A 24302-nucleotide genomic window follows, 5' to 3' on the forward strand; every position below is an offset into this window, starting at 1 on the left:
GACAGAGTCAAGAGACAGGCTTTCCATCAGGGCCAGCACAATGCTGGGCACATGGTCAGCACTGAATTAATGGTGTGGAGCTGCAGAAGTAAACAGCCCCTTCAGGACTAGTCAGGGGGTAGTTATGGGGGGTGATGAACAAGTGGAGAGAGGATTCCGAATCGGGAGTCGTGAGAAGGAAGTAGCACCTAATGGTGCGGGACTTACTATGTTTGAGGTTCTGGCAGGACATTTATGATTTTTGTTTATTCACCAAGTGAAAGTTTGTGTGCATCTACTAAGTGCCAGGCACTGAATATACTGCTTAGCAGAGCACAGCACAGGCAAGGTGCACATTCTCAGAGAGTTTACCGTCTAGTGCGATGAAAGACAATAGGCAGGAGAACAGAGATTAGCAGTTGGCATGCATTGAATACTTACCATCTGCCAGGTACTGTTCTGAGTGCCTTCTATGGGGAAATCAATTCAATGTACACAACAACTCCCTATGAGATAGGTGTTAATATTTTTACCATTCTACAGATGGAAACACTGAGGCATGGAGAGAAGGAGCAATTATAGCTGGGAATTGGGAGTGTAGGTCTCAAACCCCATTCAATTAACTTTACCATGCTGTTAATTGAAGAAAATGATATTAAATAATGGTGAAGGAAATAAACAGGACACCGGGACACAGAATAACAGGGATGATTACATTTATGTACACTGGCCAGAGAAGGCCTCTCTAAGAGGTGACATTTGGGCTGAGACCCGAAGGAAGAGAAAGAAACAGACCTGGAAAGAGTAATTGGGAAAGTAAACCAGGCAGAGGGAACAGCATGTGTGAATGCTCCGAGGCAGCAAAGACTTTGTGGTCACAGAGGGCTGTTCTAGTGAGCAAGAAGAGTGCGGCGTGGCAACCAGGATGTGTCAGCACAACATTCACGACCATTCTGTCCCATCAGCCACTCTCAAAAGTGGGCATTATTGTCCTCCATTTTGCAGAAGAAGTGACTGAGGTTCAGAAGTGTCCCTCAGTTGTAGGCAGATGTGATGGCTCACGCCTGTAATCCCAGCACTTTGGAAGGCTGAGTTGGGCAGATCACCTGAGGTTGGGAGTTTGAGACCAGCCTGGCCAATATGGTGAAACCCCATCTCTACTAAAAATACAAAAATTAGCTGGGCATGGTGGCGCACACCTGTAATCCCAGCTACTTGGGTGGCTGAGGCACAAGAATTGCTTGAACCAGGGAGGCAGTGGCTGCAGTGAGCTGAGATCATGCCATTACACTCCAGCCTGGGTGACAGAGCGAGATTCTGTCTCAAAAAAAAAAAAAAAAAGAGACATTTCCCTCAGTTGCATAGTGAGTGGGTAGTGGGAATCTATCTAGTAAGCAGTCAAAGATACAGACTGGGAGCCTGGCCAACATGGTGAAACCCCATCTCTAATAAAATACAAAAATATTAGTCTGGTATGGTGGCACACACCTGTAATTCTAGCCCTCTTGGAGGCCAGATCACTTGAGGTCAGGATCACTTGAGATCAGGAGTTAGAGACCAGCTTGGGCAACATGGCAAAACCCCATCTCTACTAAAAATAGAAAAATTATCTGGGCATGGTGGCACATGCCTGTCATCCCAGCTACCCAGGAAGCCGAAGCAGGAGAACTGCTTGAACCCAGGAGGCAAATGTTGCAGTGAGCCAAGATTGCACCACTGCACTCCAGCCTGGGAGACAGAGCAAGGCCCTGTCTCAAAAAACAAAACAAAAACAACACAAAAACAACAACAACAAAAAACACCAGACTGGGAACTCCAGAGAGAGAATAAGTCTAGAGACATAGGAGAGAGGCAGAAGCCTCCACTGGATGGGTTCAGCTTTCCAAGTAAAGCAAGACAGGGTGGCTATATGGGTGGCAATGGAGCTTAAGAAGAGGGGAGCTGCAGCTGCAGGTTCATTAGGGGCCTGATGAGTGGGGCCAGATTCCTACCTAAGTCGGCAGTGGGCCCATCAGTGCAGACTTTTCTCTCCCTAGCTGCACTGAGGAATGGCAGGAAGGTCAGGGAAGTCCTCCCTGTTCCTTGAGTAACCCCTGTACCTCTCTGCCTGCTAGGACATCATCCTCACTGTGAAGGAGAAGCTGTCCATCCGAAGTATCGAGTACTTTGCACTGGTCCTGGAAGAGCAGTACAGCATCTCCCGGCTGCACCTGCTGCATGAAGAGGAACTCATCCAGCAGGTAGGAAGGACTGGCTGCTTGCTCCGGGGAGGCATGGGCTGGACTGCACGGCTCAGCCAGAACCTCTGGGGACAGGGCTCAGCATGTCTGCATGTTTGTTGCACTTTCTCTTGCCCCAGAAGGTACAGAGCTCACTCAGCCTGGGGGTTATGGGACAAGAATCGGCCTGATTTTCATCTACTAGTATGAGGTAGGCAGGACACAGGTTTAAGGTTCCCATTTTGCAGATGTGGAGACAAAGGCTTAGAGAGGGAAGGTGATGTTCCCAAGGTAACACAGCTGATAGAACCCTGATCTTCTGCTTCTAGCTCTGATGATCTTCCCTTGCACCTGCTGCCTTTGAGGTGTTAGGGAAGCATTTGTTGCTGCATCTAAGCCCTTCCTGTGGGACTTACCTCCCTGATATGGTTCCTGATGGTAGAACAGGGCAAACACAGCCAAACGGCCTATACCACTCAATCTCCCAACTTTTTAAAGCTAAACACAAGTTAATTCAACAAATCTTTGTTGAGTCTGTTACAAAGATGAGGAGGATTTTAGCAGTTGAAAATGAGTAAGATGTAACCTCATAAAAGCCACCCTGAGCATTCCTCTTTGTAGATGAATTCTTACCCAATGCACTCACCTATTAGAAGGTTAACTGCTTGCAGGCATTTTAATGGCTTTTATTCCATTTGCACTGGGAAAGAAAATAAAATTAAATCCCTAAGATAGTTTAAGTGAAATAAAGTAAGGTGCAGAATGGTATGTATACTATATTACTATTTATGGAAGAGAAAGGATATTGAAACACGATAATGCTCTCTAGAAGGGGCACACAAGATAGTGGAAGCAGGAGTTTCCCCGGGAAAGGGAAATTGAGGGTGGGTGAGTGGGAAATGGTGGCCTTTTGAACCTTTTACATTTTATACCCATGAGAAAGAAAGTCAAAGTAGGAGCAAAGGTCTCTGTCTGTCTTGGGATGCACCAGAATTGACTTCTCTGGGGATTGTCTTTCACTGTCTGTGTTTTACAGAGTAGTTTTGTGGAATGGCTGCAAGGACAAAGGTGGTTAGAAGATTAACAGTGTCTCCCTTACCCAACGCAGGTGGTAGAAAGGGAGGAGTCACATGACTACCGCTGCCTCTTCAGGGTATGCTTTGTTCCCAAGGACCCCCTGGACCTCCTGAAAGAAGACCCCGTGGCCTTTGAATACCTCTATCTGCAGGTGACTGGGTCTGTGCTTCCCAAAATAACAGTGTTTGTTCTCAAAGATGGTACACTGGGTTATTTTGAACATAAGCTCAAGGCAATTAAACAACTCCTTGGTAGGGATTATCTTTATCTGAAGGAGAATGGGCCTGACCATTGCTCAGCATTCCCTTTTCCATCACTGAATTGCTGTGTTAGCAGATTTGCAATGTAAGAATGAAATTCATGCTCAGTCCTCAGTGTAGACGATACATTTTCTAATACTATTTTAGGATCTTTAGAATTACAGTTTTTATTGCTAAAAGAGGCCTTAGTGCTTCAAAGCCTCATTTTAGAATGATGACACTGAGTCTTGGAAAGGTCATGTGATTTGCCTGGGTCACCCACTTAGTGGCAGAACCAAAACCTGGTTCTTGATCTGTGGCCTGGTGCTCTGTCTATTCTGCCTCCTTAGATGAGAGTTATTATGTCATTTTTATTCTGATGAAAAAGAATCATTTGGAGCCGAGCACGACGGCTCACACCTGTAATGTCAGCACTTTGGGAGGCCAAGGCAGGTGGACCACTTGAGTTTGAGACCAGCCTGGCCAACATGGTGAAACCCTGCCTCTATCAGGCATGCAAAAAATGAGCCAGGCTTGGTGGCATGCACCTATAGTCCCAGCTACTCAAGAGGCTGAGGTGGGAGAATCATTTGAACCCAGAGGTGATGGTTGCAGTGAGCTGAGATCATACCACTGCACCCCAGCCTGGGTGACAGAGTGAGATTCTGTCTCCAAAAAAAAAAAAAGAAAAAAAAGAAAAAGATTCATTTGGCAGATATCACCATTTTACAGATGAGATAACTGAGACTAGGTGGGTTGGCCTGCCTCAAGTCTTACAGAAATGATGGCAGAAAATAATAAGAGTAATAGCAACCACAATGCCATCTTGTGGTTGCTATTATAAACCACAATACTTTATGTTTGTATAATACTGTGTGCCTTATACCTGCTTTCATATGCATTATCTAATTTGAGCCTCACAGAAACCATGTAAGGTAGATTTTACTATCCTCATCTACCAATGGAAGACACCAAATGCTCAGAGAGTCTTAGTAACTTAACCAAGGTCACACAGCCAAGAACTGTGAGACCCAGCTCTCAAAGCTGAGCCACTGGTCCTTCACCTGAGACAATGAGGGGACACAATGTGTCTTCTTCTGTTTCCCATCTGCTCTGTCCCATCTCTTCTAGAGCTGCAGCGATGTGCTCCAGGAACGCTTTGCTGTAGAAATGAAATGTAGCTCTGCACTCCGACTCGCAGCCCTGCACATCCAGGAGCGGATCTATGCCTGTGCCCAGCCACAGAAGATCTCTTTAAAGTATATAGAGTGAGTGGCAGGGGATGGTAGCTGCATTGCATTTATAACTTGCTGGCCCCTAGCCAGGAGGGCCAGATGCCACAGAAAGCAGATAGTCACCCACCTACCCATCTATCTGTCTGTTGTCTTTCCATCCATTTCCCTCTGCATCCTCTCTAATTGGACCTGGCTTCCCCAGATGTCTGAACCTGGCTGCTCTCTCTTGTACAGAAGCCAACTCCAGATGGAACAACACAGGATCCCCTTGCAAATTCCAAGTTCCTGGGAGGATGTCTTGGGAAATCAGTTGCCAGCATCAGTGTTAAGCTTTTCTAAGGGTGGGAATGCTTTGGAAATCAGTTTTTCCCACGGATATGAACCAGTTCCTATTGCATTATGTCTCCACAAGGGCAGTTTCAAATCCTAGGATTCCAGCACCTTCTGATTCTTAGCTTAGAATTGTTCTGGACAGCATCAATGAGGTTTGCTAAGCCCCTTCCCAGATCTCAGCCCTGTCCTGCCTGAGCATCAAAATCAGATGGGGAATCATTTTTTAAAATACAGCAGATCCTTGGTTCTACCCCTTATGTACTGAGTCCAATCTCTAGAAGTGGGGCCTGAGAGTCTGTATTTTTAGCAAGTTTCTGGGGGATTTTGAGGCTGCTAGGCTGGCACCATTCTGAAGCTCGGCTTAGGGCATTCACAGGAGCTCTGTGTTGCCCCACGAGAGTGTGTTGTACATATGCTGTCATTATTTGCGACGTATTTTATAGTGAAAAAAATTGAGAACTCCTGCTCTGATTGGTAGAGTGTCACACCACACCAAGAGTAATGTGCTTTTGGAATGATCAATGGGGTTTAATTCCTGAATGCCTGCGGGGATTTTTGTGGAGAGTGTGTGTATGTGTGTGTGTGTGAGAAAAAGAGGAGGAGAAAGTGGCTCATAATTGCTGTATTATGGGAATACTAAGTACTGAATCAAATGTAATTATGCTCTTCATTAGAGCCAAGTACACTGTAGAAATGGGCCTCCTTGTCTCCAATGTCTCATGGCAGGAAAGACTGGGGAATAGAGAACTTTATATCTCCAACTTTACTCCGAAACATGAAAGGCAAAGACATCAAGAAAGCCATTAGCTTCCACATGAAGAGGAACCAGAATTTGCTGGAACCCCGACAGAAGGTAATGAAGGTGCCTCTGCCCACCCACCCAGCTATCTGCTGTGAAACCTTGGGGAAAATATTTTCTTTATATATATATATATGTATATATGTGTGTGTGTGTACGTGTGTGTGTGTATATATGTGTATGCATGTGTATATATACGTGTGTGTGTATATATATTTAAGTTCTTGATTACATGGGTAGAATGTGTAGGTTTGTTACATAGGTATACATATGTCATGGTGGTTTGCTGCATCCATCTCCTTGTCATCTACACTAGGTATTTCTCCTAATGTTATCCCTTCCCAATCCCCCTACCCTCTGCTATCCCTCCCCTAGCCTCCCCCCACCCCCAAACAGGCCCCCGTGTATGATGTTCCCCCTCCCTGTGTCCATGTGTTCTCATTGTTCAGTACCCACTTATGAGTGAGAACATGTGGCGTTTGGTGTTCTGTTCTTGTGAAAAACATTTTCAACATTACCTGGATTTTAGGCCAATGTAAAGCCCTGACTTCGAGTTTTTTTTGTTTTTTTTTTTTTGTTGTTGTTGTTGTTTTTAAGCAACTTATTTCTGCTGCCCAGCTACGTTTAAATTATCTACAGATCCTCGGAGAACTCAAGACATATGGTGGAAGAATCTTTAATGCTACTTTAATGGTGTGTATTAGAGAACTGTGAAATCCTACTGACGTAAGGGACCTTAGAGATCCTCAGAAAATCAATGTATCTTTTAGCCTAAAATTCCTAAGGATTCTGTCATGTACTAGAATTTGTTTGGGAAACTAAATAGTACCCTACTGGAAAATATTCATCATGCCATTGCTTGGTGCTACCCCCATGATACTAGGGGAAGCCAGGCTGAATAAGACGAGATTTCCATCCTTGAAGGATGAAGCAACCTACAAAGCCAGGAGACAGGTTTAGGCCTATTGCTGAGGAATTTGGAGACAGAAGGCAGCACTGCTTGCTTCAGGGTAAGTATAGGAAGGAGAAGGGATTGAGGAAAGAGGCAAGAGGAAGCCTGAATTTGGCCAGACTTCGGTAGAGAGGAAAAGGCATTCTGGGTTGGAAGGGAACAGTAAGCAGTTCACTCTGGAGCTTTGGGTGTATGAGGGTGAAGAGGAAAGTTGGAAATCATGAAAGAAAAATAAGAGTGTTCAACTGCCAAGCTGAGGCTCTGATTGTTCAGAAGAAGGGAGGAATGAAGGGTGGGGCTGAGAAGGGAGAGGAGAAGCAGAAAAGCCCTCTGCTCCCTTCCCATTCTTCCGCCTGCCTCTTTTTTTGGAGCCTAGGCCTAACGCGTGTGCTGTGAAGCAGTCAGTGTCTAGGGGGCGTGGTTTAAGAGCACTTTCCTTCGGCACTGTCAGCCCCAGAACTCTGCAGCACAAAACCAATTTACCAATTAGAGTGGGGTTTTAACAAAAGGACTTTTAACCAAAGTCCTTTCAAAAGATTTGGTGTGCTTCTGTCATTTACAGTGATGGACCAGTGTAATCAGATTGCTAACCTAACAATGTAGATGAGAATCAGTACTTTGAAAGAAAGGAAGAGCATCAGATAGTTAGGCAAAAGGGAAACATAGATGGATTCTTTGTTTAAGTAGAAGACCCAAAAGGTGGAAAAGCAACTAGATCACAGAAATGAAATTTTGAAGGTACCAGACAAACTTCCCAATTTTTCCAAGGGCTAATTCTGCCGTCTCCCAGCTGTCAAGTTCCAGTCCCCAATCTCCCTTTACCTTTCTTGTCTAAGGAAAGAACTGGCAGTGGGAGAAGCAACCAACTACATTGAACTGGTTCAGGGTGCTTGCTGGGCACTGCGGGTTACAAATAAAGATAAAGGCAGACTCTGTTGTCAAGGAACTTAACGTGGAAAATGAGACTTGGATACAAATAATTAAAATAAGAAGTCATAAGTGCTCAGTGCTAGTAGAGAAGTAAGAGGAAGTGGGACAGGAACAACAGAGAGAAAAGGGACATTGGCTTAAGGAGGCTGAGATCAGGCAGATGCTTTCCACAGGCAGTAGGTTTTGACGTAAGCTTTTAAAGAAGGATCAGGATTTAAATAGGAAAAGATGGCAGGGAAGGGATTCAAAGAGGAGGAAGATAGATATATAGATGTGAAAATACAGATGTGTTTATGGCTGTGGCTTAGGGCTGTATTGGAAAGAGTTTTTGGGGAGATAAATTTACACTTAGATTTAGCTGTTGACGGGGCCCAAGCTAGCAATAGTCGAGGGGAGTAGTGGTTAGGACCTGAAGTAGGAATCAAGGAGCTTGCAGAGGGAGGTATTATTTCTTACATGTGAAATGTATTTTCACTAGCTTGTGAATGGAAAGTAATTCCCCTTCCACCCTCTGCAGTTACAGGATAGAGAATCCTACATTGCCCTTCTAGTTGGAGCCAAGTATGGGATTAGCCAGATTATCAACAGCAAACTTAACATCATGTCCACATTGGCAGAGTTTGCAAGCATCAGCCGCGTAGAGCTGACAGAAGAGTCTGAGAAAGTGGGCATGGTCAAAGTGTATCTTCAGGACGTCAAGGTAACACAATGGGGAGAGATTCTGAATTCAACTGCTGGAATTTGGGGCCAAATAGGAGCCAGGCTAATGTATCTGAGTTTAAAATAATAATAAAGTTTAATGTTCAATATCTGCTTAAGAGTATGAATTGTCCCTCCTGTTCTATCAAAGGGAAAGTGGTAAATGGTACATTTTTCTGAAGAGGTCCTAAAAGGTTTTTTTGTACAAACTGAGATGGACCATGTGCTTTCCTGTTGGGTTTAAAAACGTAGATGGAGAACACCAGAGGATTTTGTCACATGCATGGGACCAGATGGCTGCCCAAAAGCTTTGAGTGGTGGGCATTAAAATAGGTAAATAGTGGGCTGGTCGTGGTGGCTTATGCCTGTAATCCCAACTACTTGGGAGGCTGAGGCAGGAGAATTGCTTAAACCCAGGAGGCAGAGGTTTCAATGAGCAAAGATCATACCACTGCACTCCAGCCTGGGCAACAAGAGCAAAACTCTATCTCAAAACAATAAAAAATAAAAATAAGGGTAAATAGTGCAGGGTACCTCCTAAGCCTCTCTGGAAGGTCTTACTTTTATCCTGCCCACCTTTGATTTAGTCCCAACATACTCAAGAGTGGTGCTTTATTCTTCTTATCCCTCTCTCCCTCATTCTCCACTTGTTCTTGCTCCTTTTTCTTTTTTAAGTCAAGTCTTGAAAAGTCCCCATTGAAGTTTGGGGATGGGGGGGATGGGGCAGTTTGGATATAGGGCTGGGGTAGAGGATGAGGAGGCAGAAGACACATGTAGATTGGGTGGGAAGAACCTACTGCATGTGTGAGTGTGTGTGTATGCGCAGGTGCACACACGTGATGGTGTCTGTGTATGAGTACATGAATATCCTCATTTAAAGCCTCGCAAGTGAGAATATGGGGCACGGGGAGACCTGCCTGTGGACCATGGCCAGATTTACGTGGAATCTCTCGTTGGTCCCACATGATTTTGTTGTCAGTCTTCAGACTGTCCCTTGGTCCTTAATAAACATGAGACTTCTCTTTGCTTTCAAAGGTTCTGACTTTGCTGCTGGAATCCAACAGTGCAAAAGACTTAGCCTGCCTGATTGCTGGGTACTACAGGCTGCTGGTTGACCCAGTTACCTCAATTTTCCTCTGGCCTGGAAACAAACAAGTGCACCGGGTATCTGCAGAAGAAGGTGAGGCGCTGAGACTTGTCCCAGTAAGGACAGGCCCCTTTCACTGGCCTTGTAGGTAAGGGTGTCCTAAAGGGAGGTGGTGAATTGAATTAAGCCGAGACTTCAGCTCAAGTGGATGGGAGCTATTTCTCTGCTTATTTCCTAGTAAACAGTTGATCTTTCATAAATACTAAACCAAGAAGTTTTCTCTGTATCTGAAATTTCCCTGAAACCAAGGAATGCTGTGGAAGAGCTCCAGTTCCCTGCAGTACTTCCTAACATCATCCCTCAGATTCACTGTTTTACTATTATTTCTCAGCCAGGCATCGTGGCTCATGCCTGTAATCCCACCACTTTGTGAAGCCTATGTAGGTGGATCACCTGAAATCAGGAGTTCGAGACCAGCCTGGCCAACATGGTGAAATTCCATCTCTACTAAAAATACAAAATTAGGCTGGGTGTAGTGGCTCACACCTTTAATCCCAGCACTTTGGGAGGCCGAGGTGAGTGGATCACGAGGTCAGGAGTTCTATGCCATCCTGACCAACATGGTGAAACCCTGTCTCTACTAAAAATACAAAAATTAGCCTGGCATGATGGCACATGCCTGTGGTGTGTGCCACCAAAAAAAAAAAAAAAAAAATAGCCAGATGCGGTGGCTCAAACCTGTAATCCCAGCTACTTGGGAGGCTGAGGCAGGAGAATCGCTTGAACGCAGGAGGTGGAGGTTGCAGTGAGCCAAGGTCACGCCATTGCACTCCAGCCTGGGCAACAATAGTGAAATTCCATCTCAAAGATCACAATTATTTCTCATCAAAAAGAGATGTCACTTATTTCTCATCAAAAAGAGATGTCATTTAAGTAGATGACCTGGCTTCTCTTCTATACCCATGCACTCTTTTGTAATCTCTTGAAGTATAAAATAACTTCTCTGCAAGGGAGGTAAGACAGTTTCCCAGGCCAGCTTCCAGTTTCTGTCAGACTTTTGCTTCAGCACCATTGGTGTAGCATGTCCCCAGGGCTATGCTGATAAATGTTTAACAGCTCCCTGCACCGGGGAAAAAGGATTTGAAGGAATTGCCCAATTCCATGGTGTCAACACTCTCACCGTGAGTAATTTCAGGCTACCACAATGTGTTGTCACCACATGTGGAGATGAGAAGAGGTGATTAGTAACACACCATTGTAACATGTTTCCTCTATATGGATAAAGTAGAAATCATCTTAAGAGACTAGGTATTCATAAAATAAAGTCAAACAGTTAGAAAGTGACAAATTTGGAGTATCTCTTACCTTAGTTTTATTTTTTTATTTTTATTTTTATTTTTTAGAGGAAGTCTCTCTCTGTCACCCAGGCTGGAGTATGGTGGTATAATCTTAGCTCACTGCAACCTCTACCTCCTGGGTTCAAGTATTCTCCTGCCTCAGCCTCCCAAGTATCTGAGATTACAAACACATGCCACCAGGCCCGGCTAATTTTTGTGTTTTAGTAGAGACGGGGTTTTGCCATGTTGGTCAGGCTGGTCTCGAACGCCTGACCTCAAATGATCTGCCCACCTTGGCCTCTCAAAGTGCTGGGGTTACAGGTGTGAGCCACTGCGCCCAGCCTGTTACCTTTGTTTTTACACAATGTATTTATGAATGAGGGGTGACTCCTCAGAGCCTACTCAGGGAGACAAGATGGAGTGGGAACAGGGCTGTTGTGGAGGGGCTGGGGAGACCACTGCTGCCTGTCAGAGAAACAGCTCTAGATGAAGAGGTATTGCAAATCAATCTTGAAGAACATGGTGGAGTTAACCAGGCATGGAAAGGAACACAGATCATTCAAGGCCAAGGGGGCCTGGAGGAATGACACAGGAAAAGGCCGTGACCTGAAAGAAACTCTCCCTATGTGTGGCTGGAGCACGGCGGGGAAGGCTGCCATGGGGGACTGGGTGCCTGAGGAGGGGCTGGACCATATTGCAAGAAGGGAAAAGGGAGGTGGTGAAAAGAGAGAGGAGCCCCACCATGAAAAGGGCAGCTAGGCTGCAGAGGAGGCCTCGGGGCCATTCTGTGAGGGGGACACTGGACTGAAGAGGAGGGGTCAAGACCATCCTGTTGGGTGGCACTAAGCTGCAGAGGAGGGTCCAGGGCCATCCTGGGAGGCGGGAAAGAGCCTGCGGAGGAGGCCTTAGGGCCAATCTTTGAGGGAAGGGAGGACTAACTGCGGGTGAGGGGCCAGGGCCATCCTGTGAGAAGGGCAACAAGGCCATATAGCGAGAGTCTGTAACTTGTGGGAGAGGTCAGGCTTGTCCCCGTAGGCAGGGGTAGCCATCAGAGGGTTTAAGCAGGGTGTGATGAGGTCAGAGAGAAGTCTGAGAAAGATCACTCTGGAGGCTAACAGGGAAAAAGAGATTGCAACCTGCCTTAGGACTCCCCACCCTCCTACCATCAGTCCTTCCTGGGAACCTGCCACTGGATGAGTTTTCACTGTCCTACAAGGCCCATAGCACCCGGGGATCCAGAAGGCCAGGCTTTAGAATGGTGCCAGCCTAGCAGACTCATACTCCCCATAAAATTGCTAAAAATACAGATTCTCAGGCCCTACTTCTAGAGATTTGACTCAGTACATCACGGGCAGGGCCAAGGATCTGTGGTATTTTAAAAATATGATTCCCCATCTGACTTGGATGCCCAGACAGGACAGAGCTGAGGTCTGGGGAGGGGCTTACCAAACCTGGGCAGCGCTGCCCACGCAAAGAGGAATCAAAGTAAATACCACATTTCCATGAACAGACAGTTCTCCCCGGAGGTGGGGATGGAGTTAATCCAGCCTCCTCTAGCTCAGAGCGATGTGGGACAGGTGGTCTGATAGCGTGGAGGGAAGAGGGAAGCGGGAGTCCCTCGGATCCTATGTTCATCAGTATAGCACGATCTTAGGCTGGCCACCCCGTGGCCCTCTGTTTTCTCGTCTGTCAGGGTTGGGTGGGGGTCGAGGGGCTGGAAGGACACAGGCCGGAGAACTCTGTTTTGTAACCCTTGGTGTGTCCTGTGTTGCAGGCTATGAGTCCAGGGCCTGCAGTGACTCAGAGGAGTCCTCTGAGGTGGACTGCGTTCTCGAGCCTCTCTCCGACAGGCGCCTGGTGAAGCTGGGACCCTGCAGATCGCTCATAAAGGAGGAGCAGCCTCCTGGGAACAGCCCCACTCCTGAGGTGGCGAGGAAGGGCCCAAGCACCTGCGGGGCCAGCAGCATGACAGACAGTGCCGAGTCTGAGGCATCTGACTCAGCTAACACCGAGAGCCGCGGCTACAGGACCAGTGGCTCGAGCGAGTCCATGGACGCTCTGGAAGAGGACGACTTAGACGCCTGCTCCTCTAGCCGGTCCGCCTTCTTCCACTTCGGCTCACCAGGCCTCCCAGAGAGCATTGATTCTGACAGCCAGGAGCAGAGGAGCAGGACTGAAACCAGTGGCTTCCTCTGCCTCCTGGACCTGGCCCAGAGAGCCAACCCCCAGTGCCAGAAGACAGAGTTTTCTGAGAGTGCCGCTCCGGAGACATTTGGCTGGGCAGCAGAACTGAGCACAGTCAGGCTGGACCCCAGGCTGTATGAAGGCAGCCGCGCCGACTACTACAGCCTGTGCTCCAGCGTCTCCCCGGCCAGCCACCTGAGCGACAGTTCTGAGAGCACAGCTTCCCGGCAAGGGGGCGCCCTGCCAGCCTGGGGTCAGCAGTGCTGGACTGAGGCCCAGTCCAGCTCCATGCTGGAATCCCTGGCCTTGCACCCACCACTGGCCTTTGAGGATGGCAGCTCAGATGAGGAATACTATGATGCTGCTGATAAGCTTACTCCCCCAGGCCCGCCCTCAGGTGAGCCCTCCCGCGCAGGTCTGCAGACCCTGCAGGCAGCCCCTGAGTACCTCCCAGGGGCCAAGGCCCAGAGCCAAGCTTAAGAGGAAGACTCATGAGTAAAATAGGGTCCCTGTCCACTTCTGAGGAGGTAGATCCAGATTCTGTGGACCAAATTTTAGGCATTATGGCAGCGCTGCAAGGGAGGTTCAGAGAACTGTGGCAAGCAGAGATGGGAGGGCATCATCCAACAGTGGGAGTCAGGGAAGCCTTCCCAGAAGAGGGGGCCAATGGACTGGGTCTCATGGGAGGGAAAGAATTTACAGAAAAGAAAAGGGCTTGACAGGAGTGCCCAGCAGAGCAAAGTGGCTATTGCCATCACTGATCCTGAGGCTGTATTAAAGGAGGTCTTCAAGCAAGAAGAACCTGGTGGACAGGCCATCTGTGGCCCCACAAGGCCTTCTGTGGTCCAAGGGACCCTGATATCAGAAGGTAGGGGATCTGGTGTCTGTGTTTCTATCAGGTTCCTCATACAGACATGTGGGATGTCTATCACAGCTGGGTGCAGTGGCTCAAGCTTATGATCCAAGCACCTTGGGAGGCTGAGGTGGAAGGATGGCTTGAGCTCAGGAGTACAAGCCTATCGTAAGCTGTGATTACACCACTGCCCTACAGCCTGGGGACAGAGTAAGACCCTGTCTCAAAATAAAAAAAAAAATGTCGGCCAGGCAAGGTGGCTCACGCCTGTAATCCCAGGCCAAGGCAGGTGGATCATTTGAGGTCAGGAGTTTGAGGCCAGCCTGACCAACATGGTGAAATCCCATCTCTACTAAAAATACAAAAATTAGCCAGGCATGGTGGCAGATGCCTGTAGTTCCAGGTCCTCGGGGGGCTGAGGCAGGAGAATTGTTTAAACCTGGGAGACAGAGGTTGCAGTGAGCGGAGATCCTGCCACTGAACTCCAGCCTGGGCAACCAAGCGAGACTCCATCTCAAAAAATAAAATAAAATAAAGTTTATCACAGTTATTATCCCCATCTTTCAGATAAGGAAACTGAGGACATGAGGATTGAACTTGCTCAAGTTTACAGAGCCCAGCCAGAATTTGAACACAGGCAAGCCCAAGGCCTGAGCCCAAGCTCTATAAACCTCTTTTTCTGCTTTCTTATGTATTTTTTCTTTCCTGACTTACAGGACCCAGAGCTGTTTCTGCTGCAGAACCCAGTGCCACAAGCTTGCAGAACAAAGCCAGTGCTTGTAGTCCTGAGAACAGCCAGCCTTCTGGGCCAGATGGAAGAGAGACAAGCAGGAGGGGAGGGGTGAAGAAGTATGCCAAGACCCTGAGGAAAAGAAGGTCTTTCCTACAGACCGACTATACCTCTCAGGTCTCATTTCCCCTGGTACCATCAGCCTCCCTGGAGAGTATAGATGACGTGTGCTACTATGACAGGGAGCCCTACCTGGCCCTTGGTGCACCCTCCCCAACTGTGTCCTCTCTGCAAGACATGCAGGGTGAGCCTGGCCTTCTGGAGACCAAGGCCTTGGGGCTGCTGGCTCCCCTGAGGGAGACCAAGACCTCAAACCCAGCTTCCAGGGTCATGGAGATGGAGCCCGAAACCATGGAAACCAAATCAGTCATCGACTCTCGAGTGTCCTCTATTTCTGCCATTCGCTTCCGGATTGAACCCAGCAGTAAAGAGAATTCTGTTGCCAGCTCCTCAGCAAGCACTCCTCACTGTTCTAACCCAGGTTCATCTGGCCCAGATACTGCTCGGGCCAGCCCTTCCCAAATACGATCTCTATCTCAAGACCCGGATAGCAGTGACCCCAAAGAACTTACCATAGAGCACGGGGACCCTAACCCAGACAGAGTCTGCTTGGCCATCAACCCGGGGTTACTTAATGTCTCTCAAGGAGACACACTAGAGCTGGGACAAGTCCAGCTGGAAATGGGATTGGAATCTTTTTGTACAAATCATATACAAGAAACTGCCCCCAAATACACAGAGCCCTTGTTGTCTCCTGGAGATGAGCCTAGAAGTGATGAATGTGGAATAAATCCAGGAGAGAAGATAGCTTCTATCCCTACAAAGGAAGAGCAACAAGGACAACTATCTTTGGAAAGAGACAGAGAAGTTACAAACAAAAATGGCACCGACATATTTCAGGAAGAATCTAGAAAGGATTCAGGTGACTCCCCAGCTGATGTGTCAAATAATATTTCACAGACTCTTGATGTTAGTTCTCCAGCTGGTAAAATAGTAACCTCCCTTTCTTTAGATGCTCCTGTAACAGGGACTAAGCAGATCCCACCACATCCCCCTAGAGACCCTCAAGGACAAAGCAGTGAAACCCAAGGGCAAGCCTGCCAGGCTCAAGAACAAAAACTATTAGTAGAGTTGGATTTAGACCCTGATTTCTTTCTTGGGAAGCAGACCATGTCATCAGCCCTCCCTACAGAGGGGATCAAAGTAGGGGAGATCACACCTAACCATGTGACAGGGGAAGATACAGCCCCTAGGGACACCCCTGAGTGGGTCTGTTTTAATCCCAGGCCTTCCCTGCCAGAGCCAATACCGTGTCTGCAAGAGGACCCTCACTTAGAAACTTCAAACCATTGCTTACTCTCAGAAAGCAAAAGTGACAGCTCTAGCATCTGCCTTCCTACTGAGAAGTCTTTTCTGTGCTTTGCCCCAGAAAGCCATCCTGAAGTCTCTGCCATCAGGATGGCCACATCTTTGGGTTTTGCAGGCATGAATGAGATGGTGGCTCCCAGGATAGGGATGGAGCAGTGCAGCTGTCAGTTCTCCTATGCCACGTGCTTCCGTGGCCCACAGCCTGAGACAGAGGAAGAAGACAGGGACTTGGAAACACACCCCACAGCCCCCCTTACCTCACCACCCTCTGCAGGAAGCCCGATGGTTCTGCCCTGGAGGCCTGCCCGAGCCCACAGCTGCAGCACCACACCCCTGTCGAGGAAAAGCCACATCTGGCCAGAGTACTGCTCCAGGGCACTGAGACAGCTGAAAGCCACCCCTGCCAGAACCCCTGAGGGCTTCATCCAACTAATGGAGAGCTTGCTGGAGCTACAAGACATTTTAGAAACTTCCTGGGGGGTTGGAAACAAACATCCCCCAGAGAAGTGCACCTGGTACTTTACCGAAAGCCGGAGCCGCCTCTGCATGGGCTCTCAGAAGCTCCTGTCGAGCTGTCAGCATGTGATCAGAATGGACCAGTCCCCTGAAGAGATGCAGGGGGCTGTGCGTGATACCTTCCAGCACCTGGTCCAGCTGGCTGGCCTGTGCTTTCAGTTCACGGACTGTAGCCGCTGCTCTACCCGGCACAGGGAGGCAGCGGGGAACCTGAGGGACGTGGTATATACCTACCATCAGTTTGTAGAGGCCGCTAAATCCACCTGCGAGAGAGGCTACCACGACCTGAGTGTGAAACTCTTGGCCCGTCAGTGCACAGCCCTCACAGCCGCTGTGTTCTGTTTGACCCAGAAGTTCCGGGCATCCACGGCCTTGTAAGCAGGTCAACGGCCCAAGGGCCTCCTGCCTTGTTCTGCCTTGGACACTTCCCTGAGAAGCCCCTTCCACTCTCCCACCACCCTCTTCAAATGTTTACTATATAGAATATTCAAATAAACTGCTGCTTAATCTTGGCCTGAGTCATAGAGTTTGGTCAAAAGCATTCACTTATATTCATTCAACAAACATTCACTGGATACTTCCTTTGTGCCAGGCCTTGGGATTTACAGATAAGTAAGACAAGTCTCTACCCCTGGTCAGGACACTTATAAAGTCTCTAGGGCACAGATTCATTAGATCACCATCAGCAAAGTGTTTTTCATTAAAGGAGCATACTCAAGGGGTGTGGAAGCAAAAGGAATACTCAAGAATGCAGGGGTGAGGGAGAAAGGGGGGGGTCACTGAGAAACAGTCTTGACCTCTCAGATCACAATTATTTGGCAATAACCTTTGCAAATAGGAGTGAATACCCGTGATATTTGATAGATTTCGACCTTCACAAGCTATGGTTTGCAGCGCCTGCACCAGGAGGCCTGGGGTTCTCGGCTGCCCCGCTGCAGCAAGCATTGATTGCCATTAGGTGGCAGGAAGTCCCTTAGTTGTAAGGCCACACGTGCTTTATCTGAAATTGATTGCATCCCTGAATCTTACACCTTATTCCTGTTTTGTTTTGTTTTGTTTTTGAGACGGAGTCTCACTCTGTCACCAGACTAGAGTGCAGTGGCGCAATCTCGGCTCACTGCAACCTCTGCTCCTGGGTTCAAGTGATTCTCCTGCCTCAGCATCCCGAGTAGCTGGGACTACAGACACATCTATGATATGCCAGATGCCTTATTTAGATACCTTGAATGCATTTTTCTAATAGAACCAACACCCTGGAGATTGTTGTATAATGTATATTCAGCATTATTGTAAAAAATAAATAATCATGGAAGGCAGAAAGAAGACTGAATCTTCCAGCTCAGCACTCAATAAATGTTTGTTTCCTTTTTCTTTGCTTCTCCTCCCTTAAATTCATTAACTGTCTTGAGTTGCTGCTATATGGAGCTGCTGTTTTTCTTTGCAGTTCCCATGAGGAGGACTAAGTTCCAGAAGTGCTGGGAAACCCTTCATTGCTTGTTAAAAAGCTAAAGACCAGGGGAAGTTGCACTGTTTAGCACTTTCTTTGAGTCACACAGCCTCCAACATGAGATAGGCAGAATGGGGCTTGGTACCCTGAAATGCAAGAGTCAATTGTTTAGCGACTTGGCTGGGCACACGCCTGTAATCCCAGCACTTTGGGAGGCTGAGGCTGGCGGATTGCCTGAGTTCAGGAGTTTGAGACCAGCCTGCCCAATGTGGCGAAACCTCATCCCTACTAAAAATACAAAAAAATTAGCCGGGTGTGGTGGCAGGCTCCTGTAATCCCAGTTACTCAGGAGGCTGAGGCAGGAGAATTGCTTGAACCCAGGAGGCGGAGGTTGCAGTGAGCTGAGATGGCGCCACTGCACTCCAGCCTGGGCGACAGAGCAAAACTCCATCTCAAAAAAAAATTGTTTAACCATGGGACATTTACACCCTTCCTTCTTTTTCACACCCACCATCACATTGGCTGATTCATTTCTTTCACAAACATTCATGGGATGCCCATGGCAGGTGATGCTTGATGCAGCATTATGAATGTAAATAGTTGGGTAAGAATATTTTGAAAAGCTCCTGATAGAGATTAGGTGACATGTGGAGATAGAGGCTTACAACGTAAGGTGCAGTTCACTCAGGGCCTCCAAAGAGAACAGCTAAAGTGCTGTAAGAGCTCTAAGGAGAGAGAAGTCACTTTGGGGTGAGTGGCAGAGTAGTAATCAGGAAAGGCTTCCTGCAGAAGGCAGCATTAATTATAACTAGCATCTCAAGAAGTATTTATTGAGTACTGTGTGTCAGGTCCTGGATTTGATAGAATTTGGGTATGTCAAGAAAGTAGAAAAAAAATCATTTATCTGTCAACAAATATTTTCTATGCAGTGGTACTGGGAATACAACCATGAACTTGGTACACATAGTCTCCTCAAGGAACTTATGATTAGTAGGAAAGTCACAGAAAAAAAATCCATTACTGACTGAGAGGTAATATAAAGCAAATCAAAAAGATGATAATACAAGGATAGAAAACAAAACAATCTTGCCAGAGTGGTCGTCGGGAAAGGCCTTTCTGATGAGGGAATGTTGAAGCTGGGGCCTAAAGTATAAGAAGCCAGCCATGGAAAATGTGAGAGGAAAGGGAATAAATAGTATTTGCAAAGGCTTATGGTGCATTTGAAGCATTTCAGGATCAGTGCAACTGGAACATAGCAAGCTAGAGGAAGAGTGATAGGAGACGAAGCTGGGAGGGGCAGGCAGGAGCTGGGTTGTATATTACAAGACCTTGAGAAGGGGGTTAGATTTTACATCAGGAGAGATGCACAATCACATGGCAAACGGATGGAGTGGGGGTTAGAGGAAGCAGTGAGACCAGCTAAAGGTTTTTTTCTTCCCCTGGAAAGTGGCCATGAACTTATTCAGAGGCAAAGGACACAAGAGCAGTGGTAGGGAGTTGGTGGGGGAAGTGTTCAGTATGGCTCAGTGTGAGGTGCAGGGACTGGTAGGTGTGGTGTGAGCTAAAACCTGAAGGTGTCATTGAAGATCATTTAAGCCATGTGCAAGCCCCACTGTGGCATTTCAACAGACAGTGGAGAGCCAGGGCCATCTCTGAGCAGAGCAGAGATGTTAAAGCTAGGCTTTAGAAAAAACCTTATGGGGAGGGAAATGAATGTTGTTTAGTGTTAGTATTTAAAAATCGCAGCTGAGCATGGTGGCTCACACCTGTAATCTCAGCAATTTGGGAGGCTGAAGCAAGTGGATTGCTTGAGCACAGGAGTTCAAGACCAGCCTGGGCAACATGGCAAAACCCTATCTCTATTTTTTAAAAAATTGTAAAAAATTTTTACATGGACATGCGTAATATCCCATCCCTTTCAGAGTTTAGACCCACGTGAAATTGACAGAACAGAATCTTTGTAACAACAAGATACCAAATTCCAACCTGACATTATGTGACAGAAAAAGAAATAAAAAACTTTTACCCCAAAATACGTTTCTTTGCCATAGTTTGAAATGGCCCTGCAAAGCTATCTTGTGTTGGGGGTGGAGGAAGGATTTGCATCTGTGAAGAATCTCTATTAAGTACCTAGAGCTTTCCCATTCCAGGTCCTCCCAATTCTGGAAGCTGATGAAGGATGGATGGTAGGTGCTGGAGGAGCTGTGGAAAGAAAAGTCCAGAGGGGGAAACTGTGGGGCCAACGAGGAATCCAACCAGGCTGTAGTTTCTTGACTGGGAGATATTTTGGGCTCATTCAGGTTGGAATCTCTCTGAATGGGTGAGACCCCAGGACTGTAGGAGTGAAGGAAGAGTGGCTAATGAGGCCAAGGCTTGGGCAAGCCGCCTCGTGTCTTTGGTGGAGGAAGAAGAGTGCCCAGGGGCTAGAATCATCCTTGTCAAAGCCCTGACATCTCTGCTGTGGGCTCAGAAAAGGGCTGTGTCAGCTCGTGGGCTCTGCTGACTGTGGAAAAGCCGGAGGGAGGGCAAGGCTGTGGATGATGGGTGGCCCAAATTTGGTTTCACCTGTTAAGGAAGGGGAAAAAAGCTGCTAGACACAGTTAATCTTTTCAGAATTGGGAGGGCCTGGGAGGGCCTGGAAGGGAAAAGCTGTAGTTACGTTAACAGGGATTCTTTACGGATGCAAATCCCTCTCCTATACCCCAAACACAAGACAGCTTTGCAGGGCCATTTCAAGTTATGGCAAAGAAATGTATTTTGAGGTAAGATTTTTATTTCTTTTTCTGTCATGTGATATCAGGTTGGAATTTGGTATCTTACTGCTACAAAGATTCTGTTCTGTCAGTCCCACCTGAGTCTAAACTCCGAAAGGGACGGGGTATAACAGTAGGCATGTCCGACCGTCGACCCGGCTCTCCCCGCTCCACTCCCGCTTCCTATCATGGCCTTAATTAGTTTTAAGGTTTCTTTGGAATCCCCTTGGCCGAGAGGGAGGTCCATTCAGTAGGCTGCGGGGCTTTGAATTTTGTTTTATTTTCACACACCTCAGTTTCGCAATGTTCAGCCCTTAACAACCAACAAAGCCCCTGGTCACCTGCAGGAGCCCTGTAAAGTTGGTAAGGGGTTGGGGTTGTAATCGCTAACAGACGGGGAAACTGAGGCTCAGAGAAACTTGACAACCCCCACGTCGGGACGCAGCTCCCCAGCGCCAAGGCTAGGAGCCTCCCCCCGGGAACCGCAGCCTCCCCTCCGGCCCGGTCCCACGAGCTGCCAGCAGGTGAAAAACTACAATTCCCAGGATGCCATTCGGAGCGGGGTTAGGAAGCGGAAGCGAGACCGGAGGCGGAATCCGACGCGCGCCGCCGTAGCTGCGTGGGGTGAAGGGATCAGGTACGCCGTCGGCTGGTTTCGGGAGCGGGCAGGGGACTGCGGGGTCCGGCCTGGGACAGCTCCTTCCCTCGAGGGCGGAGCGGACGCTGGGAAAGCAGCATTTAGCAGTCATGGGGCCTGTGGTAGTCCACCTTCCTGGTGCTTTCCCTTCCTGCCTCCACTCGCAAGCGCAGCCTGTGGGCCGGGAGAGACCCGCACGCGGGGTGCTCTCAGGCTGGAGTCGATGTCCCATTAGCCGCAGCCTAGGTGCCCATCCGGTGGCACTTGGGCTGGCAAAGGTCTGAAGCTTCTGCCAACCTAGGGTGGGAGTGCGGAGTGGAGGATTTATGAACTCAGCAAGTATTTATTGAACATCTATAAGCAAACAACACTTACCTACATTGTAGGAATGAAGAAGGTTCCGACAAAAAATAAGCAAAATAGGTTATGTTGGACAGTACACATCTGAATGAGTGAAAGAAGGTAGTCTAAGTATCTAAGGGAAGAAGAGTATTGAGGGTAAACAGAACGGTGAATGCAAAGGCCCTCAAGGGGGAAAGTCTTCGGTGTGTTTGAGGAACAGCAAACAGACCAGAGTCCAGAGGAAACTAAAAGGTAGACCTTAATGATCTGCTTAGGTCATTGTATGGATTTGGGCTATTTACCCTAAGTGAAACAGAGAGTGGAGAACGGCAGGGTTCTAAGCAGAAGAGCCTGATTATCAAACACTTAGGATGCTCATGGGCTCGGTATTAAGGGTGTACAGGTGAATTCTTCCCTGGGTTTATAATCTAATGGGGAAACAGACCAGCTGTCATGCAAGGCTGGGTCAGATAATTGGAGCTCCATGAAAACAGAATAAATGTCATTCCCAAGTCCCCAGGATGTACTATTAGGTGCTTAGTAACTTTGTTGGATGAAGGTAATGAACAGTCCCAATACTCAGCACCGGACCCATAATGGAGGCTCAGAAAAGATTTTGAATGAAGAAATGAGAAATAAAATAAATGAAATCTCACTTCTGAATACTGTTACTATGGCAGTTAAGTTTCGACCTGAATGTGAGAGGGGGACAAACATTCAAACCAGGGCAGTGGTCAGATTCATACAGATGGGAAATAGAAAGGTGCTGCCAGGATTGGGGAACGGAGAGTTATATATAAAGGTCGCAGAGATTCACTTTAGGAAGATGAACAAGCTCCGGAGATGGACGGTGGTGATGGTGGCAAACAGTGTGGATGCCCTTCATGTGTTTTTTTGTTTTGTTCTGTTTTGAGACGGAGTCTTGCTCTGTAGCCTAGGCTGGAGTGCAGTGGCGCGACCTTGGCTCACTGCAACCTCCACCTCCTGGGTCCCGCTTCAAGCAATTCTCCTGCCTCAGCCTCCCGAGTAGCTGGGATTACAGGAATGCACCACCATGCCCAGCTAATTTTTGTATTTTTAGTAGAGACAGGGTTTCACCACGTTGTTTAGGCTGGTCTTGAACTCCTGACCTTGCGATCTGCCCTCCTCGGCCTCGGAAAGTGCCTTCATGTGTTTTTAACTGCACATTTACAAATGGTTAAAATGGTAATTCCTGTGTCAAAAAAAAAAAAAAAAAATGAAATGCTAAGTCTGGGCATAGATAATGTCCTACACATATTGAGCAGATCTCTGCTTCTGTGATGTCCAGCTTCACCTTTGCTTTCTGAGGATCCCTAGGTGGAAAGCACCTAATCAGCATTTACTGAGCTTCCGCTCTGTGCCAAGTCTTATGCCGGTCACTAGAGATACAAAAAAGGTGGGCCCCGCCTTCAGGAGTGTTAGCTTATTATATTACTTTTCTGGTAGTAGTTGGAGTTGTTTTTATTTGATTTTCAAGATTATTGAATCCCAGTTTCCTGGTCTAAAAAACATTCTCAGGGACTATAGAGATTTGGAGAAGCACGAGGTAAGAGGAGGGGAAAAGAAAGGAAGGGAGTGGGAGTGGTGGCAGTAAAATTCAGTTCAATTCAACGAACATAAACACTGCTGTTTTCAAGGTTCTATTCTGTGAACTCTTCAGTGTTTAGATAAATGTAGGTATAAGCCCTCCTACAAAGGAATTCAGTTTGATGGGAGAGAAAATACCAGCACAGACTTTCCAGTTTTTAAAAACAACAGCAGTGGAAGTCTGTAGCTCCTAGGATCTCCTATCTTAGATCTCTTTTCTCCTCCTCAGCCAGGCTACCTCCAAAGAGAGCTTTATGTCCACCGCCTCCCAGTTATTCCCTCACAAGCGTGGCATACAGGAGGAGCTCAGTGGAATGTTTATTAATTAAATGAATGGTCAACACGAGTAAAAATACAAAATGCTATGAAGTTTAAAGGAGGAAGAGATCACATGGCTGTTAACAAACTAGCATTTAGTAATTGGTGGTGTTTTTCTCACTCTAATAAAATGAAGTTGTCAGTTATAGATTAATTTATCTTAATGCTTTCATTTATTCTTCTCTGAATGCCTATATGCAGAAAACTGCAGGTGACTCTGATGGTTGGTATAGCAAAGTCTGATCTAAAAGAACTGTCGTAACAGGGGTCTAGATATCTGTTGTTAAAAAATATATTTATGGGCCAGGCGAGGTGCCTCACGCCTATTATCCCAGCACTTTAGAAGGCTGATGTGGGCAGATCTCTTGAGGTCAGGAGTTTGAGACCAGCTTGGCCAACTTGGTGAGACCCGGTCTCTACTAACAATACCAAAAAATTAGCCCAGTGTGGTGGTGCGTGCCTGTAGTCCCAGCTACTCAGAAGGCTGAGGCATGAGAATTGCTTGAACCTGGGTGGCGGAGGTTGCAGTGAGTCGAGTTGAGATCACACCACTGCACTTCAGCCTGGGTGACAGAGTAAGACTCTATCTCAAAAAAAAAA

At 47.4% G+C, this 24302-nt stretch overlaps 3 protein-coding genes across 11 annotated transcripts in view; 2 read left to right on the forward strand and 1 right to left on the reverse strand.

Annotated features, from left to right (window-relative positions):
- Window positions 1-17109, forward strand: part of FRMPD1 (FERM and PDZ domain containing 1) — a 152725-nt gene extending 135616 nt beyond the window's left edge. For all 8 annotated transcript variants that reach the window (XM_037743703.1, XM_037743702.1, XM_037743707.1 and 5 more), the window contains 9 exons: window positions 2094-2219; window positions 3307-3426; window positions 4646-4782; window positions 5809-5935; window positions 6479-6574; window positions 8281-8463; window positions 9498-9642; window positions 12661-13467; window positions 14640-17109. In XM_037743703.1, coding sequence (XP_037599631.1) covers window positions 2094-2219; window positions 3307-3426; window positions 4646-4782; window positions 5809-5935; window positions 6479-6574; window positions 8281-8463; window positions 9498-9642; window positions 12661-13467; window positions 14640-16975 — 4077 coding nt within the window. In that variant the 3' untranslated portion in view covers window positions 16976-17109. The remainder of the gene's footprint in view (window positions 1-2093; window positions 2220-3306; window positions 3427-4645; window positions 4783-5808; window positions 5936-6478; window positions 6575-8280; window positions 8464-9497; window positions 9643-12660; window positions 13468-14639) is intronic.
- Window positions 1-24302, reverse strand: part of EXOSC3 (exosome component 3) — a 75096-nt gene that overhangs the window by 17727 nt on the left and 33067 nt on the right. The gene's annotated exons all lie outside the window — the stretch shown is intronic.
- Window positions 21337-24302, forward strand: part of TRMT10B (tRNA methyltransferase 10B) — a 22187-nt gene continuing 19221 nt past the window's right edge. For both annotated transcript variants that reach the window (XM_037743710.1, XM_017543206.2), the window contains exon 1: window positions 21337-21434. The gene's annotated coding sequence lies outside the window, so the exon portion shown is untranslated. The remainder of the gene's footprint in view (window positions 21435-24302) is intronic.

This window comes from Cebus imitator, unplaced genomic scaffold, assembly GCF_001604975.1.
Source record: "Cebus imitator isolate Cc_AM_T3 unplaced genomic scaffold, Cebus_imitator-1.0 Scaffold149, whole genome shotgun sequence".
Lineage (NCBI taxonomy): Eukaryota > Metazoa > Chordata > Mammalia > Primates > Cebidae > Cebus > Cebus imitator.